The sequence below is a fragment of the Nyctereutes procyonoides genome, unplaced genomic scaffold, assembly GCF_905146905.1.
Source record: "Nyctereutes procyonoides isolate TBG_1078 unplaced genomic scaffold, NYPRO_anot_genome, whole genome shotgun sequence".
In the NCBI taxonomy this organism is placed as follows: Eukaryota; Metazoa; Chordata; class Mammalia; order Carnivora; family Canidae; genus Nyctereutes; species Nyctereutes procyonoides.
Genome location: NW_026575140.1, coordinates 71457884 through 71478179, shown reverse-complemented (window position 1 = coordinate 71478179; position 20296 = coordinate 71457884). Strand labels below are relative to the sequence as shown.

General features: G+C 40.7%; 1 protein-coding gene across 3 annotated transcripts in view; it reads left to right on the top strand.

The window, feature by feature from the left end:
- The window catches only part of CADM1 (cell adhesion molecule 1), a 327476-nt gene that overhangs the window by 264075 nt on the left and 43105 nt on the right, over nt 1-20296 (top strand). For all 3 annotated transcript variants that reach the window (XM_055306990.1, XM_055306989.1, XM_055306988.1), the window contains exons 4-5: nt 6141-6278; nt 8321-8479. In XM_055306990.1, the coding sequence (XP_055162965.1) occupies nt 6141-6278; nt 8321-8479 (297 nt within the window). The remainder of the gene's footprint in view (nt 1-6140; nt 6279-8320; nt 8480-20296) is intronic.

The following is a 20296-nucleotide window of genomic DNA, read 5'->3' as shown; positions in this document are numbered from 1 at the left end:
GTGAGAGAAAGGTGATAATAAGCAAGGACTATTGACAGGCTGCTAAGGACACTTCTAGTGAGTTGGATGTCTTTCGTTATAATCATCAGATTGTGATTTTTCAGGAAAATCCCAGTAGCTAAGTTTCCATATTTAGATTTTGATACAGTCAGCACATATTCCTGTGTTGACAGTGGTCTGAATTAGTCCCCTTCTGGACAAATGTGTACACCAGTGCATAACACCCGCTGATTTTGATTTTTGAAACTGAGTTTTCAAGGACGTACACTCTAGCATGAGGCAAGATCTCTGATTTACACCTTCAGAAAGATGATGAATCAAAGTCTATTTGAGGCGGCAGAGTGCAGCTTTTCAGTGTAATGATATGAAGATTAAGGAGGAAAGATAAATATGAAGGACGTTTCTGCTTGGTGTGTATGAACATGTATGTATTTATGGATGTACATTTTGGGCTGCTGCCTCATTACTTTGTTTAAACACAGCTGTAAAAGGGAAAATATTTTTTCATTCATTAAACTAAAACATGTCCCTAGTGCTTCCATACATGTTCTTGATAGGAGGGATACTGATTTGAGGAAGTCCTGTTTCGTTATCAGTCCACGCAATTCCTGCTGTGGTCTGTGTTGAGCAATAGATGGCTTTCAGATGGACACGGCTGCTTTAATTTTAGCATTACGCTGTATTAGACCTGTAGCAATAATAAGCGTAAAAGGTTTTGCTGGGATGAGTTATTTTGGTATTTTGCAGGTGTGCCTTGAGGTTTTCTGTCCACCTAACTGTTCAGAAGTATTTGAAAACACTGTGCAACCAGTGACTCATTCCAATAAAGCAGATTGCAAGCTGACCATCATCCACCCACTGACCCATCATTGGTTATGGCCTTTCCAAGCCTAACAGCCATGGAATGAAATATACTTACAGCATTCTGAGTTTTCAGAGCGTTTTTTCTACATATACCTTTGACTATGAATATCTTTCATAGGAAGAAATGATAATAACAGAGATGAGCCATCTTGCCCGGGTTACAAAGCACATGGTACAAATCTAGAATCTTAGACTTTGAGGTAGACCCTACTGTTCCATCTCACAACCTTTGTGTCTTTTAGCCTGGGTTGTTTTCAGTAAAATCCCAAATGCTGCCGTTTTGTGACTTTCCCCTGGAGGGGAACATCTTTTGTGACAGGACTGCCTGTCAGTTTCCAGAATCTGGTACATTTGTTCTCGGACATGCTGGATTGGGCCAGCTTGACTGAATATACCCGGTGCTTGGGAGGCAGCATGACAGCACTAGACTTTGAAGAGGCATTTATGCCTATAATTCTGTTGGAGGTCTGATTATTCTAGAAGTAATAGGTTCCTGCTTGTATTGTATAGAAGCATTAACTTAAACATGCTTGAAAGTAATATTAGTAGATGCTCTTTCTGCAGATATTATGTATTCATTTAATATTCTTTCTGTGGAATTGACTCTAGGATTCTTTGATGGAGTGAAATTGTTGTCATCAGTGTTTGAGTCTTTCATATTCCAAAATCTGACAATTTCCACTGATACTCATATATTCAAACCTTTTTCCTAAGGTTTAGAATTTTCAGATATTCTAATGAATGAAGAGTGATTTATTAGCATCTTCGCTTCTATCTATGGTTCTCTGAAAAGGACTCCATATATACTTACACAGCTGTCAAACTTCTTGATAGGTTGAAGATGCTGATTTTAGTGCATGTGTCTATTAGTTGTTCAAAGCATTCAGCAAAAATTTCAGCATAATTATAAGACGTAGAGATGGTTATTTGTTAGTTCTATTACATGTATTATCTTATCCATGTAAAAACTGAAAACTCTCCAATGATTTTTTGCATGCATTTAGGTGCCTTTTAGGATCTCCATTCACTCCTTTCACTAGCGAGTTTGTTCCTTTCTCTAGATTATAGCGTAGGACTCTCTTATGCTAGTATTCGTGGAAACAGTGGAACAAGAAAGAGAATACACCGCTTGAAGATAAATATAGTTACTGATAATAGCAGCTAATATTATTACAGTCCTGTCCTTCTAAGATTAGTGTTCACTCTTAAGATTCCAGGAACAGGAGAACCTAATTATTTTAAAGGGTTTTGGAGTGAGATTTCACATACTGATCAGCTTTAAGACTCCTCTTTTGTTGTAATTAACGTGTGACTCATCTTGATATTGCTGATTTTTTTAATGTTGTAGGCGTAATGTTTATAATGAGCACTCTTATAGATTTGAGGTTAGCTGAGAAGAACCTTGACATTTCTTTGCTATTTTCTAGTATTTTCCCCTGTGATTTTCATTCAGGTTTTCATCTGTGTGCACCTCCTTACATACACCTTTGGTTATTTTCATTAATGGCCGCAGGCAGTTTTTACTAAATTTGTCTGTTTAGTAGAGCACATATAAGTGTATTCTCTGGTTAGTAGCAGTTTTAATTCATTTTTCCCACAAATGGATTTTTATACTTTACAAACCACTTTTGCATTACAGCAGATGTTGTGGAGTTGAAGGGAATACAGGATACTTAATAGGCCAAAATAAACTTGAAGTTTTTCTTGTCCAGCCTCATTTTTCCAGAGAGACTTAAATCACCTCATTTATATTTTCCAAAGCTTTCTTGCTCTTGAAAAAAAGATCATGGGGCACCTGGGTGGTTTAGTGATTGAGCATCTGCCTTTGGCTCACATCATGGTCCTGGGATCGAGTCCCAGTCGGGCTCCCCGCAGGGAACCTGCTTCTTCCTCTACCTATGTCTCTGCCGCTCTCTGTGTCTCTCTTAAATAAATAAGTCAAATCTTTTTTAAAAAAAGAAATCCGAGACATCACCTTGATAGTGAATATCAATAAACCATTGTGACTCACATTATCAGGTTTGATTTTAGATTTGCAAACCACGCAACTCCCACTATACTTGACTGTTTCTTCTTCTCATTTTAGTAAAGTCAGAAACCCTGGCCACAATGTGGACTTGGGGGGAAAAAAATCACTCCACTCTTTCTCAGGATGCTCTTCTCCATCACAAATAAGTCCTTTATTTTTCTGCACTGGTTTCATTTTCCAAGATGTGGCAGTTGTCCACACATTTACTTTAGCCATGAAGTTAGATGACATCAGCTCTTCAGGAACGTGACCTGAGGACCTAGCACGAGTATAGGCGCCCACCCCCGCCCCAACCCCAGAAGGGTTAGGGAACTTGACGTCTTATCTGTTGCAAGAGAGGAAGAAGCAGCATGGACAATGCCAAACAATAGATAATCTGTTACAGAGAGGATTGCTGCTGGTCAGGCTCTGAGCCTCCAAACAAGATCTAACAGGCATTGTTAGGTGTTCCCCTGGCCTCATTTATATGTGTGCTCTTCCATCTCCTTCCTCTGAGCCAGCAAACGTTAGTGGTAACGCAGAAAGAGCATGCCAAACAGTCGTCTCCATGCCCACCTCCATCTTACAGAGAGAAATACCACTGAGGAGGAACAGCTAACAGCGGGTAGGAAAAGCCTGTGATAAGGTGAGCTGAGCTGTCTTCAGAGGCCCAGCACGAACAAGGAGAGAATGAACGAAAAGAAACTCAGGAACACGCAGGAAACAAATGCCTAACAAAGCCTGTGCTAGAGGCTGGGTACCACTGAGACTTGACAGTGCTACATGCCAGAACTTTCTAACAACTCCTGGATTTCTTCCCGTCAAGATTCCCAGGTCACCACAGAGCCACCATCAAGGTTTTTCTCTAGACTTACCCAAGCAAGCTGAAATCCATTGGACTCCATTGCCCTCTTTGTCCTATCCAAAGAGGACCACTTTCCCTGAGTCTCCCCTACTCGGTTTGAATTTCCTTAGACCGAATACTATCTCTTCAGTCACTGCACTCAGTCACATTTCTCATTGGGCATCATGGCAGATTCCAACATCAGAAATGATTTTTTTCTTTTTTTTTTTTTTTAAAGATTTTATTTATTTATTCATGAGAGACACAGAGAGAGAGAGAGGCAGAGACACAGGCAGAGGGAGAAGCAGGCTCCATACAGGGAGCCCGATGTGGGACTCCATCCCAGGATCCCAGGACCACGCCCTGGGCCTAAGGCAGGCAGGAAACTGCTGAGCCATCCAAGGACCCCCAGAAATGATTTTCATCACTCTACTTTTATTTTTGTCTGAACCTTGACAGGAATTGTTATTGTTTGACTTTGATTCCTCCGTGTGTGTGTGGCAGGGTGCACATTCCTAGGTCTTTATTCTTTGGTGGTTTTGTCGTCTGCCTCTCAACTTTGTTCCTCTTAGCTCACAAAGATCTTATTTTCTTCAGGCGTGGGCAGTCTTTTTCTGACATTTGCTCTTGCAATAGCATTTTGTTTCAATATTTCTGTGATAACCGCACTCAGAATTTGGTAGTATTTGTTGGTCCAAAACCTGGAGTCTCTGTGTATTCCCTACCAACTCTCGAGGTGTGTGTGATGAAAATCTATAACCATTCTGATTGTCATCTGGCAAGAATATCTACATTCAGGAAATAGCGAGCTAAGTCGTCCCATTTACTTTTGTCACTGCCTTTCTGTGTCTCTTAAAATGCTGGCAGATGTGCAACTCCAAATTGGATGTTAGACTATATCTCTTTATGCTTTTTTTTTTCTTTAAATGTAAGTCAGGGTAGTTCTTTGCCATGTTTAACTACTCATTTTGGCCATATCACTTTGGCAACACATGCAGTTGAGCAAATGTGTTCTTTTCCTTTTACACAGGGAACAAAGAAAAGGCCCACTTTTGCTCTAATAGTTGCCCCTCCACACACGCACACCCCACATACTGTCTTGCTGAGAAACATATGCAACATATCATTTTCCTTTTCCATCGTTCTCTGAAGGAATTTTCAAAGTGCTTCAGTTCAATGTAAAAGTCTTCCTGTACACAGAATTTTACATTGGACTCCAACAGTTGGAAATCCCAAATACATGGTTTAATCCCATAACTTATTGAAGCAGTATCAGAGATTTATTATTCAACTTGATCATCAGGATGGCATGTTTATACATATTTAATTTCTTGTTTCTCTTCTGAGTTGAGAAACTTATTAATCATAAGTCTCAGAACTGTCTTTGCTTATTCATGGTGGTCAGGGCACATAGTCTGAGATTCGCTGTGCTGAATTCCATATTCTCACTGATTTTTATTTCAAGAAGCTCCATCTTGAGGTAAGGTTGCACCTGATGTGAAGTCTCACCATCAACTCAGTTTCATGAAAGATAACATGCTTTCTTACCATCCTCATCATCCTACATACTCTAGATTTGATATTCAGCATTTTAGCCCCCAAATATTTTATGCTGACCATCTCACTGCATTTGCTTAATAGGCTTAAAGAAGAGTGATTTTAATTCTGACATATCAAATGGACTTGCAAGCACTTAATAGTCTTTTTCACCTTTGCTTCCTAAAATCTGGAGCATTAGATTTCAGAACATGGGAAAATTAGAGCAAATTAACTGGCATGTCCTATCTTACCACATCTTCCTATCCAGTGGATTTTATTACTACCCCATCCATTGGAGGACGTGATTGTATTCCAGTTCTCTGCATATAATTTGAAACTGAATGAAACTGGTTCTAAGCACAAGTTTTCCATGTGTTTATGGTGAGTGATTCTTTTAAGGGACTCCCAAGTTTTTGACCTTTACTAGTTGTCTTTAAAATCTTTCATGTGAAGATTGAAACCCAAAGGTTGAGTTCAGGGAGAACTGGTCGTTTCATATCCTTCCAGATAAGGATAATCTCATTAGTATCCTCGTCTTACTTTTATATCTGTATTCTGATTAGTTTTCTATTAACCGATTGAGAACTAACACCACTACTGTTATAATTCGATCACTCATGACTTAGGAGTGGGAAGCTGGGCATTTTACAAGATAACTGTAGGAGAGAAATTCTAAATTAAGAACTTTCATATAATTCACGTTCTTTGATGATGACTTTGTACTTCTTTTTTTCCCCTCGGGTGGCAGTTCGTTTTAAATTCCCATCAGGAATGTCTGTTAGTTGTCTCCTCTTTTTGATAGCAGTGGTGCTCACTTCTAATGAAAAGAAGGCTATGTGCAGAAATGGATTCTGTGTTTAAAAAGCACATGTGTTTAATTTGTAGTCCCACCACGCAATCTGATGATCGATATCCAGAAAGACACAGCGGTGGAAGGTGAGGAGATTGAAGTGAACTGCACCGCCATGGCCAGCAAACCAGCCACAACCATCAGGTGGTTCAAAGGGAACAAAGAGCTAAAAGGTGAGGTTCAGGCTGCCCTGTCCTGAAGTAGTGGGTGGGCACCTGATTCCAGCGGGGGTACACCTTGGTGGAAATTAAACATACATGCAAAACATGCCCCTAAAGCAAAAATGTCCACTTCGATAGGGTTTCTTATCATTTACCAAATGTAACTGAAGCCAAAGCATAAAGGCATTTTATTGAGTCTAATGCATATCCTCCTCCTGTGGTTTGAGGGTTTGTGATGATGGGTATTTCTCAATTTTTATTCAGATGTTCAAAAAGAACTAGAACTCTTTATATTAGGAAGATCCACTGTTGGAGGTATCCCCTGAACTCCAGCTGTCCATGTTGTACCTCAGTTCTCATTCACCTTGTGACCTAGGGGGGATCAGCACCTCAAATTCTCATGTTAGATGTTAAAAAAATTTAAATTTTTTTTTAAAAGTCTAACAGTCTTCATGGTGAATTCCAAGTTATTCTAACGTGTTACTATGCTGTCAGCTTGCTGACTGTGTGCTTTCCTGCAGGGTCAGGCATGCTAAGTGCAGTAAGGATTATATCCTAATTATGGATTTGAAGGCCCTTTTCTCATCGTGGACTCTCTAACTCACTTGCACGTTTCACCAGCCTGTTCTTTTGCAAAGCTTCTAGTTCGTGATAGTGGTGCAGGCCGATGCTTTAACGCTACTCCCCATCCTCTCTCCCTCGGCCTAGGCCGCCCCAGGTTTGATTCCTGTACCCTCAAATATCTGCCACCTTAGCCATCGCCTGGGCCACAGCCTGTCCCCTAGTTGACCCTTTTGTGTCTGTCATCCTAAATTAACATGTGTGTGGGCATTCCTACCTCTTCCTTTTCAAGATTGCCTTGCAAGTGGTACCAGGGGCCAAACAACTCTGGTCATTTGCCAGGAATGCCAGCTGTGTTTAGCAATCTCTGCTGAAATGGAGATATTGATATTACAGATTTTATGGGATTCTTAGGAAGATGAAATGAGTGAATGAATGTTGGTAAATCACGTAGTGAGTATCTGGGCCAAGGTAAGTGCTCTGTGTGTGCTTGTGGAATAAATCAAGAGTGCCAGGAAGACAAGAAGAAGGCCTTTTAGAAAGGGGATATAAAAATCTATATCTAGAAACAGATAAATCTATATATAACAGCTTAAGTTTCAAAAAGCTTGCTCTGTTTTAATCTCCTATTTCCTAGGTATGGTTTTAGAAGGAAGGAGTTTCTCATTTCCCCTCTGCTTTTCTAAGTGAATTGAACCATTAGATGTGTACCGATAAGTACAAAACATTAAAAGAAAGTTAATGGTGCACCATGTCCCGGGGAGTGCCGAGTTCAGGAAAGAGGCCGCCTTGGCCTATTCATCCCATCCGGAAGCCTCCTCCCTCCTTTTCTGGGTGTTCTTGGACATGTCTCCCATCTGGCCTGAAGCCTCTATCTTACTTTGCTCTACCCGCTGCCACTGTGTTTTTTGTGGTCTTCCAAAAGTTTCAGAGTTTAAACATTTCAATTACAATTTCAATTATGTAAATCCACTTAGTTACTTTCCCTCTTAATTGTTTCTGATGGGGGTGGGCAGAGGGGGCTGTTTATATCTCTATTCCTGATTGAATTACTTTGGAGATTTGGATGATGTCCTGGAATTTTTAAACCGCATGACAGCCTACTAGATGTTTCAAGTTCAGATGGTGGTAGGGGTGAAAAGCTCTTCTCTTTTCCTCCTCCAGAATGCCATAAGCAGTCAGATGGCAAAGTGGTTCAACTTTCAGCTGCCTTTTTGTGGGAGGTTTTTAAGATAGAAGACAACATATGTAATATATTTAAATAAAAATAGTATATATTATGTGGGGTAGAAATACAGCTTACATATATCCTCTACAAGGTTGAAAAGTAGAAAATTATAATTTTGTCTGTTATCTACCCACTGCTTACCCTTATCCCAGTGACTTCCATCATCTTGTTAAAATAGCTCTGTTGGGGCGGGGAGAGGAGTCTGTAGAAACAGTGACAGAGATTCACTTAACTCTGATTTCTTGGTATATTCTGTGTTCCCCAGGCAAATCGGAGGTGGAGGAGTGGTCAGACATGTACACTGTGACCAGTCAGCTGATGCTGAAGGTGCATAAGGAGGATGACGGGGTCCCAGTGATCTGTCAGGTGGAGCACCCTGCCGTCACCGGAAACTTGCAGACTCAGCGGTACCTTGAAGTACAGTGTGAGTACCTATCTTAGTCCGGTCAGGCTACTGTTAAGAAAGAAGCACAGATTGAGTAGCTTATAAGCAACAGTAATTGATTCCTCACAGCTCTGGAGGCTAGGAAGTCCAGAATCAAGGTGTACCAGCATGGTTCTGTTCTAGAAAAAGCCCTCCCTCTTCCTGGGTCATAGCCATTGCCTTCATGCTGTGTCCTCTCAGGGCAGAAGGTGCTACAGATCTCCAGAGCTGCTTTACAAGGGCACTGATCCCATTCATGGGGGCTCCACCTTCATGACCTGAGCACCTCTCAAAGGCCCCACCACCTCATATCGTCACACCAGATGCTGGTATTTCACCATAGGAATTTGGGGAGGGAGGGACACAAACATTCATTCAAATCATAGCAGCACCTGAGTATTTTATCCTGAGGACATAGAGTAGCTGGCTTACAAATACTTCAGAAGCCACTTATTGAATACATATGTTTTATATAGCATAGATAGAGTTTATATCTTGTTGTCTTAGTAGTAAAATAATCAAAGGATTATTTTATTGAAACACTGCCATATTACAGCATGCCAATGAGGATTTTCAAAATATTACATTTAACCCAACTGTAGAACTTTAAAATGATTCCAATCTGTTCTACCACATGACTTAGTTAATTGTATTTTATGAATATTGAGTATAATCATTTCTATGTCAACTTCACAATCTAGAGTAGTCCCTGACACTTTCTTAGGCCCCGCAGAAGTACCAAAATTGTTTTTAATTTTTGTAGAGGGGCTTTTATTCCCATTCTACACCAGCATTTTGTTTTAAATTGCATGTTCTCTTCCATTTTTAGCTTAAAGTATAGCAATGAGTTTAAAAGTGGAAGTCTTTGGGATCAGTGCCACAATCTCAATGGCTTCATCAATAATAGCTAGATCATGGTGAGTGAGGTTGTGTCCTCACTGTGCCCAATGAAGTAAAGACACTCTCCTTATTTTCTCTCGGGACTCTACGTCCTCCCCAAATGTCTTCTGCACAAAACCATCCTTGCAGCAGAGTCGTGGCCAAGTAGCCAACGTCTCTGCTTTTTATCAGAAGACTTCTATAACTGAGCCTCTGAAAAATTGGAGGTGATATTTGAATGTGTGTAGTGGGAATGTTGGAAGAATTTGGTTGGAAAGGCAACCACAGGGTATCTGACAAAGGCAAAGCATTAGCATCTATGAATTCTTCCATTAATTTCCTAGGGCTGCCATAACTAATTATCACGACCTTTGTGGCCTAACATGACACGTGTATTCTCTCATAGTTCTAGAGGACAGAAGACTAAAATTGAGGGGTTAGCAGGGCCACACTCCCTCAAGGCTCTAGGACGAGAGCTTTCCTTGCCTTTTCTGGCTTCTGGGGGTCCCAGATATTCCTTGGTTTGTGGCCGTGTCTTTCCAGTCTCTTGCTTTGTCTCACCACGGGCTTGCCTTCTCTTCTCTTCATGTCTCTTATAAGGGCACTTACTGTTGGAGTTAGCATCCTCCCAGCTAATCCAGAATGGTCTCATCTCAAGATCCTGAACTTGATGCCATCCGCAAAGACTTCTGTTTCCAAATAAGGCTATCTATATTCACAGGTTCCGAGGCTAAGAAGTGAGCATATCTTTTGAGGGCCACCATTCAGCCCACTATAGTCTTCAGCACATGTGTGAGGCACATCGCTTGCACAAAACAGGGGCCAGGGAAAGGTGTAAACAGTGGCTTCTAATTGCTTCTCCACCTTTTGACTAAAATTAAATGTAAAAAGTTGCTTCTGAGACACCAGTCCCATTCTAACCTTTTCTTACTCTGTGAGTTTGGCTCAATTTAACATTACATAATGCAGGTTTTTCTTGTTAATTCATTTCATCTCCTTCATTATGTAGCTTCATTATGGGCATCATGCTTATAATTTTCATATCACTAAAACTATTGTGGTGTAATGTCCCTATAATGGGAAAACAGAAATGATCAGATATTATCTAAATTGGCAGATAGTAGATTTCTTGTGACTTTGTTAATATGTAATTCATTTAAGCAAACTTAATATCCATTAACTTTCCTTGTAGGGGCCCATTAGCTTTAATAATACATTAACTCCTTTGTGAAACCTGAGTAGACATTCACCCAGTCTCCACCCCTAAACTCTTCCAGTGTCCCCAGAGCATCTTCCACATAGGATAGCCCTACCCACCTTGAAGTTACACTCACTTCCAAATGTAAAATATTTTAAATACTGTACCTCATACCTCTTGGAAGACTTGATAATGATCTATTTTTAAGTCTTGCCTTCCATATTCTGTAGATTCAAGAGATTTGTCCTTCTAAGAAAAAGGAATAAAGCTCCATATCTGAATCAATCTGCATCTTAGAGTTCTGCTTCAGCCACAGGGAAGTGACCAATGCCTTCCAAAAACCTATTGATCATTTTTAACTCTTAACACAGCACTGTTGCAGGGTTCTTGTCTCACAGAATCCAAGATTCATTCTCACAGGCAATAGGGTGAAATGAAGTGAAAGTTTATTAAGGGAAGGTGAGAACAGAAAGGAAAGCCCTCTAGAGTGAGAGGGGTCCAGGATGGGTTACCACGGAAGGATTTTATGGTCGGTCTTTTATAGAAAACTAACCAGGAAACTTTGGTAAATATCTCATCTATAACATTTAAGACAAGGTAGATTTGTAAATACTATGACAGTATCTTGTCTGTATTTAGAACAAACAAGATAGATTTGTTAGATTCCCTTCTTTCTGGTTAATATCTTGTCTATAATTTTTCTGCACATCTGGGATTTCTGTGAGCTTGGTAACAGAGCCCCCTACCTGTCTCTCTCTACGTAGTCTCACCTGTCCCTTATTCAGCACCTTTTTATGGGAGACTACTGTTTTGTGTTTTTGGTTTTTTTATCCGAAGTGAGCCACACGGGTATTTTATTCTTGATACTTCATTTTTCAGATGTACATAAAGAGAAAGTCTTTTTACGTAAAAAAAGGGTCAAGAATTACCAACCATTATATTAATCTGAATGGGAATTTAGAGTCTTCTTTGACATCTTAAATATAACTCTGTGCTCAGGAAAGTTACCTAATAGTTCACACTACCCTCCATTCCTGGAGCACTACTGACTACATGATGGACTCAACTAGGAATTCTTTAAGTAGCTCCTCCAGACATGACTGGGGTCCTCGACATCATTTCCCACCAGCATTACTCTCCTGAACACCTTTGCAATAACAAAAAAGCCTCATGCATTGGGCACCAGGGCTTTGTTGGTCATTGGCCCTCGCCAGTGGTTCCAATTCCATCCCTCTCACGGTGCACTCTCTCTGCAGATAAGCAGCACCATGTCTTGATGGCAATGAGGAGAGATCCTTAAACACATGAGATTTAGCAGTCTATGTGGAGATGGAATTTTGGGTACTCTGTGAGGAGCACTAGACCCTCATTTTGTAATTAGCCTAAACCCTTAGTATCAGTTGATCTTAACCTCCTTTAAAACCCACTTAAAAGTCCCATAGATCTGAAGAAGATGAACAGAAGCACGTAGCCACCATGTTTTACTTCCAATTTAATGAGTCTGTTTATCCTATAGAGTTATTCTAACTCCATTTATTGAAGGACTAGTTTTCCCATATCCATGGGCTGTCCACACAGTTAAATGAGTTAAGTGAACTAATTTAGAATTTGTCTTTAAGTCACTTTATTGCTTTTCCCTAACAAAGACCTGTGGAAAAAACATCAAATTAGGAATTTTATTTTGCTCTGTGTATTATGTTTAATAAACATCAAAATAAATATATAGCTTTTATTTTTAATGTCCTTTTGTATATTACCTAAAAAAGTTTTTTTTTAATAATATCATTTATAAGCATTAGATTATCACCAGAAAATACTGAACTCGTCTATGAACCTCAGATTAAGAACAACTCTTTTTTGGGTAAATAAGACTACCCTGGGGGAACTCTAACCTGATGGAACTGGTTATTAATTATACCCACTTGGTTCAGTCCTGGCCCACGTGACTCCATGAAGCCTTCTGGAAACCATTTTCTGCCTCATCTAAGACCAATGGCTGTTAACCAGGACATGAACAGAGTTAAGTGACAGATAGTGAATTTGTGTTCTGTATAAACTATATTGTTTTATTTTTTTTAAGATTTTATTCATTTATTCATGAGAGACACAGAGATGGGCAGAGACACAGACAGAGGGAGAAGCAGGATCCCTGCAGGGAACTCCATCCTAGGACCCTGGGATCATGACCTGAGCCAAAGGCAGACACTCAACCACTGAGCCGCCCAGGTGCCCTAAACTACATTGTTTTTGAGAAGATATTTTTTAAAAAGGAAACAACGGAGACCTTCATTGTGTATCGTTAAGCAGCATACCTTAAATCTGCCAGGGAAAGGACGAGCTGTGAAGTGGAGTGTTCCTATCCTGCCTAGAAGACAAGGCTTGAGCTACAACTTGGTATTGCTTTTGTCTTGTGGATTTAAGTCCTAATTAATTGAACACAGAATTTTGCAGTGTTTGTTTGTGAGGACCCTTATTTGTGGTACCAGGAGAAATTGTTGTGCCCAATTATGTGAAAAATCAGCCAGATGTGTATGCTGTCATACTTTTAATAATCTTTAAGTTCTTGGTGAGTACAGATATTAATTGTGTAGCATGCATTGAAGTGATTAACATCAATGTAATTTATCATCTGGAGATTTCTGAACATAAATAAATGAGTTGTTTTGTTCAGCAAGGTGTTGACCCCTTCAGAATTAGTGAATTAAAGCCCCCCCTCTTTTTTTATTATAAATATGAAAAGCACCACAATCAGCCAAGTGTTCAGTTATTTGATTTTCTGGGGCATTAGCCGCTCTTGTTTGTGACATTTCCCTGTTGGGTGCTCGTTTGCAAGCTCATTAATAAGGTTTTCTCATAGGAACGTTGCTAGGAATGAAGAACATACAGTAGGGCTCTTAGTTTTCCAGCTTTCATTGTGAGGCTCAGCAAGGCTACGGCAGCACACAGCTCAATGTTTAAAACAGAAAATAATTATGCGCAGAAGCTAGAATTCAAAGCTCTTGTGCCTCAGATGCAAGGCAGAGAACAGTTTTGCCTTTAATGTTCTGAGCTATATAACCCTAAATTCCTTCTGTGCATTTTTTTTCCTTCTGCGTGTCTGTGTACGTAGCATTGCTCAAATTTACAACATGGTTGATTATAGCAGAGCGTGGTACAATTGTAGCACGGTTAGTGGAGCTTCAGATCTGAAGGAACGTACTCTTGTCAAATAAAAGCCTGTTTAAAGGAGAACAGTTCACTGTCTGAGCGTTAAAAGAAAACTGTTTAAATAGCATCAAGGTGGCAACACATAGCGACGTAAGCTGGGGATTCAAAGAAGAGCTGTGACCCTCAGTATGGAATTCAGATTGCTGTGCAAAGTGGGAAAAGCCTCACTTCTGGACTGAGGTGAATCTGAAGCTCTTGAATTGCTGCTGTGTGTCTTTTGCTCGCCCCCATCACAGCCCTGCTCTTTGAAATGTTGTGCAAAAATCCTCATCTTGTGAGGGTTTTGTGTGTGTGTATGTTTGTTTAAAAGAGAGAGAGAAAACGAGAGATTGAGATGAGTTTTGAAAGGGAGAATGAAAACAAAGACTCTAGAGATGGATGTTTGAATACCTTCCCTCCTCTGATTATTCATCTGATGGTTAATTGCGTATGTAGGCATCATTTTCAAAATGAGTTTTATTGACTTCATATAAGCATATATTTTGTAAATCCATTTTCCTGTTCATCCAGGGTCCAGAGAAGACTAGATTTTGTCTTTCATTCCCTCAATTGGGGGGGAAATTGGGCATTGAGGGGATGATCAAAACCTGTTCTCTATCTGTGCCAAAATAAATGTTTCTCTGGTATCGACAGTGCCCTGCAGTGAAGGAGGGAGAAAAACCTGGAAATAGGAAAGTCTTTCTGCTTGGAGTGAAGGATGAGACATCGTTTCCAAGAGCAGCTCCCGTATCCATCCTCCCCCCATCATTTCTCTTCCCAGATTGTATTCTTCAAAGCATAATAGCTGGTGTTTCCCGACTTGGCCTGTTTCTCTCTGATCTCCAGTCTCGTCTTTGAACAGAATACGTTCTTCCTCCCACTCTCCATTCCTTTTATTTTTTTAAAGCCATGAATTGAGTTTCGGGGAAGTTATTTCAGTATTTGTTATTCCTCATGGAGACCCCCTGATTGAAACGAATGTTTAAGCTGTCATTTGCTGCGTTATCACAGAGCAGGGCGGGGCCGCATTCTTGATATTATTGACTCCATAGCTCGTTCATGGAGCATTCTGCAGCACCAGTGGGGCAGGAGGCTGAGGGACCAATATTCAAAGAGTGAGTGTCAGGCCGTGTCTGTTTGAATGACACGAGCTGTCAGGGAAGAGAAAGCCACCATCCCTACCTTCTGAAGTCACTCTCGGTAGATAGAGGCCCCTTACTAAGGACAGTCTGTCCACATCTGCTGTCTGACCTCATGTATTTGGGGAAGATACATCTCTGTGGCTGTGAACATTGAGCATTTCCACTGTGAAACTAGTTCTCCTAATGTTTTTAACTCAAGGTCATATTTCAATTCTGTGGAAGGTTAAATGGTTGTGAAGTTAAAATCTGAAAATCTAAAATGAGTGGTCAGACAACATCCTTTATGATTTCCCCTAAGATCCCACCTTAGAGATACACCAGAAATACTAAATAAATGCGTAGTGAAATGGAAGCATGTAAATCAGAACACCTGGGCTGAACCTCAAATTTTGGGAGGTGGATTGACCTTCCAGAAGAATGGCATGATTATATTTTGCCCTAAGGGCTGTTGAAGTGATTCAACAGGGAGGCCAGGAGACTGGGGTGACTCTTATGCCTCGAGTCACCTATGGGAGCAAACCAAAACCTCAACCAGAGTCCCCAGGCTCCCAAGAACATGAAGCTGAAGCCACCACCAATTATGAACAGCCAGCTAGGCTTTCCCCAAATGAGGCAACTACTTAAGCCACAGCCAATCAAATAATAGCCCTTGCTTTGCTTCCTTGTCTTCTCTGTAAAAACCTTGCCCCTAGTTCCTGTGGCTGGAGCATTTTCAGTTTGGTGTTGCCCTATTTGAATCCATGAATGCTCAAATACACTCTCAAAAATTTTAATGTGCCCAGTTTATCTTGTGACAAGGTTAAGATATATTCATGATCTAATTTTTTTAAGTCAGTAGCCACGCTTGGAATAGGAGTCCATGCCCCTCTGGTATTTCTCCACTTTCTTGTGCATTCATTCACTTGATAAGCAAGTACTGAGTGCCTACTGTATGTGCCCAGGGACCAGGATACAAAAGACAAAAAAACTTTGCTTCTTACAGAGCTAACTTTCCTATGGAGAAAATCATGCTAGAAGGCTTTTCTTGTCCAGTGTTCACTTTCAAATTTTAAAGATTTCTCAAAAATAGGGAAGAGTGCTCTGTAAGTGTGCCACCCATTTCAAAAGCACTGGAGACACAACTTTCTGTTGCAACATCACAGAATAAAATTTGATTCTGTTGGGTAAACAGCAATTTCAGTATCCACGAAACTACTTGCAAGTTGCAACAGGAAGAAATTGCGTTCTACTGGAGTGATGTGGCACGTGCTTTTTGGTCCTGCATCTCCCACCAGATTTGACCCCTCCCGCTCCTAATAGCTTACCCTCCTCTAGAAGCACAATTGCATTGCAGTCATGGTGGTGCTCAGATTTAGACAACAGATATAACAGCAGAAGGTCCTTCACCTTGCAAACAAACAAAATAAATGGTAGTGAAAATTATTCGTGAGTGTATGATGACATTAGAAAATAAATCTTGCAGGATGTGGAACTCCTCTGAAAGCTCGGTGTGACTGTTCTCGAACCAGACCCAGTCACCTCCTGCTACTGGACACTGTCTTCCTTCGGTGTAAAGCTGGCCTCTCCCAGCAATCCAGACAGCCATATGACGCGGGGCTGATTCTTGCCTTGAGCTTTAAAAAAAAAAAAAAAAACTGGGGAAGAGATTACTCACCAAATCTCAGGTTAATCTCTGCATTGTCATGTTCCTCCAACCTGCAGTAATTCCCCATGATTGACAAAGACTCTCCAGTTGATACTTTCCCCACCTGAATGTACAGGCCCAGACCCAAACTTCTCTCAGCCATTCTGATACATCTGAGTGCTCTCTACCTTTGAGTTCTCCCTGGTAGGGGCCCATTAGCATTTGCTACACAGGCATCCAGTCCACTCTTAACAGATATTTGGAATATTGGACAGAATCCAATGAAGGCCTTGAAGACCGTGTGTCCCGAAAGCAGTTGCAGGACCAAATTTGCACCCAAACCCTTGGGTCTAGTTGCAGTCAATGTATCGAAGGACATTGGATGCCCGCATTCCTTGATATAGAAATTTGTGGGAGTGGGAGTGGGGTTGGGGAAGTGTCAGGAGCCCCTAGGATAAGTCTCGTGCTGAGATATCTGGTGTCTTCTTCCTGCCTCAGCTCTACTCCTGTCTAGGAAAAGGCAACAATGACCTCCTAGGTGAAAGGAAATTGCAAAGTGCCCTTTTATTTTTTTTAATAAATAATTTTTAAAACCTGCTACATTAATGTTGTGATCTAGAGAGAAGGAGATGATGACTTTTCATTTACATAGGCAAGTGAATACAGGTTACAGAGTCTCGAGCTTCATCTTCTGGAAAGATCACAGAACATGGTACAAGGTCAGACTGGCATGAAATCAATTGTAATCTGCCAGCAAGCCATTCTAACCTCTTTAAGAGTTTCCTTTTATATATATTTTTCCCTTTATAGAGAGAGCAAAGTACATTTAAAGAAAGTCTCATCAAATTGGAATGTCTTTCTAATATTATTTTTTTAATTGGTTGCTCCTGCAGTGTGACCTAAGGCCTCCTGGCATTTAACCCTCTGTGCTACTGACTAATGAATGAATTTTGTCTGCTCTAAGAGTCTTGCTAAATGTCTTTCATAGGGTTTTTTTAGAAATTACACTATTATGAAAACCTCAGATCCCTCAACCTAATTGATTGGCTGTTGGTGATGCCATCTCTATAACTATAATGTTCCATAAGTGCACAGACCTAACTATTTTTCTTATTTTTATATAGCGGTTCCATTTTATAATGACATTAAGCCATTCTGGGCGATACATTTCTGGGCAGTTATTGCACTTGGGTAGAAAGTGTCATCTGGCTTGTAGCCTTGTGCCTTACAACACCAATCGAGGCATAAAACGATCACCCAGAAAATGTACTGGGCCTTACCTCATTACTTAAAAATAAATCTTAGAGTCTGGGTCTGTCTCAGAAAAGCTTTGGTGGGTTATAACATTTGATTTATGAACATAATTAAAATATAAATGATGAGCTTTGGGCTATTCAGTCAGCCATCGGGATTGTGCAGGATTTTGACATACTCACATTGTAGTCAGGATCTTCCTAGGAAAATTTAACCTCCCTGAGTTCTACAGGCACCACTGGAATCCCAGAAATGTCTAGTCCACCTGTTGAGCATACCTGAGCTCTTTCAGGGCAAACGAAGGGGATCGATCTTGACATGGAGACTGCCGGAGTGGTTTGTAGGCTGGGCATGAAGATAGTTCAGCTGCCCCACAGTCAGATAATATGCCTATAAATACTGCATGTGTCAACAGAGGAGGACATTTTTCTGTATAATACAAACAAGATTAATGTTTACCTTTTCAACTAGCTATTAAGGTAACCGTGGCAGCTGTACCCATAAGTAGATGGTAGATGTTTCTCCAGGAACCTGAGGAGTAAATTGGGACAATCAGTTATCAAAATTGAAGGTGCATTTTCTATGGCTTAGTATGTTGTGTGTGTGTGTTTTTAATATAAATTCCAGGTACAGTAAATCCTTAGCTTGCTCTTCCTAATTTCTTTGAGTAATTGGCAACCGAGAAACAGCCATTAGTAACATAAAAAAGCATTTAACTAAGAGTCCATGGTACTGCAAAGAGGCAAGAGTGGATTAGATTTTCAACACTTTCTTTATTATTAATGGAAGTTGAGCATGTAAAACCCCTAGCGCACTGTGCTAAAAAAATAGACCCTCTCCGTGTGCTTGTAAATGACACAAGGGAAAAAAAAAAAAACCCAAAACCTTCCACATAGGCCAACAGGCATTCTGCTTCTCCTTAATTAATGGGCAGAAGTCAGCAGTGCATGGAAAATGTAGTCCTTCCATGGATCAGAGATTAACCTATAAGCAAATGTTACATTTCAGCCCAGATTTGGGGCTTTAAATTTATCCTCACCCCAGAATGGTTCCTAGGTAAAAATCACAGAGGTTTCCCAACCAGGAACCCCATAAGTGCTGCTGTTCCCAAATGTGAAATATAAGGGAACAGATCTTTGGCTGTCTATGTTTTCAGTCACATAACCTTCTGGCATTTGTTTTCATTGATTTGTTTGTTTGTTTGTATCTTGTGTTTGTAATAAACTTCACTGGCCAGCTCTGTGTTTATGTGTTACACCACCAAAAATAATAGATTTGCATATGTCACCCAGTGGTTGTATTTAGTGTAAGCTGTAGTCCGGAGCTCTCCAAGGAGGGTGGCCAGGAGCCCTTGCTTCTGCCCAGCAAGCCAGTCTTCATTCAAGGTCATCCTGTTTATCCTGTCCGTTTCTGCCTCTCTTTAGTGACTACTTTCCCGGTCCAGTTACCAGTACCTGGAAACCTCCACGCCGTTTTGCTTTTGAACATCTCCTTCACTAGCAAGTCCGAGAATAGAACGGTATAACTTTGCAGGGGTCAGCTGGAGCTCTTGGGCCTGTTAAGTTAGGTCCTCTGGCAAGTGACTTAGCTTCTCAGAAAGGGTTACCGGCTCACAGTGTGCAGTGTACACTGGTGTACAAGAAGGCCCTCTTAAGAGGTTCTGAATGCCACGTGGCTTTCAGAGACATAAGAGAAAGATCTGTGATGAGAACGAGACTATACAAATGTGTCTGGAAAGTAGCTATCCCCAGAGGGGACTCCCTCGTTCAGCCTATTTTAGCCGCGTGCAGGTTGAGATCTGTTGAGCCCTGCCGTATTTCTGATTTCTCTCTCAGTCCATAGGATGAATGTTAATGAGCTAAGCAGTGCTTGTAAAAGGCCAAGGGGCTGTTGTTTAGGTGGTGTGATTGTCTGAGAAAGTAAAGTTATGGAAATTGTTTTGACCTTTCAGCCAAGTGATGTCTTGCCCTCTCACATTTATTACTCTTGGGTACATTTCCAAAAATATACATTTACAGAGCCACAGAATTAAATCAGAAATCTGATTTGGGGATTAATAGCTTGTTAGTTTAACATGGAAAAAAATCTCCCAATTCCATTCAGGTTTTATTTGTAAATGTATTTGTATATGCATCTGAGTTAATCCCATTCCCTCTTGGTTCCCTCCCTGTGCCCCACACCTCCCGTCATTCATCCCTCGTACCCAAACCCCCACAAACTCCAACCATGGGTTTTAAGTAGCTAATAGATGCAGGAATACCTATGTCAGTTAGCTAAGTACTTGACCATCTAAAGAAGCTCTACATGGTTTTAATTATGGATTGCCACTGGGAAATGCAGATTTGAACCAGAAACCCCAACATTTTCGGGACTGTCTCTCTTTATCACTATGACCTTGGACTGGCTACTTCATTCTCTTGATACCACTGCCCTCATCCCTAAAACTGGGCTCATTACACCCCCAAGGACAGTTCCTACCACAGTAGGCTCTCAGTACCTGTCCATATCCTTCCTTCTCATGTGTATACGTTGAG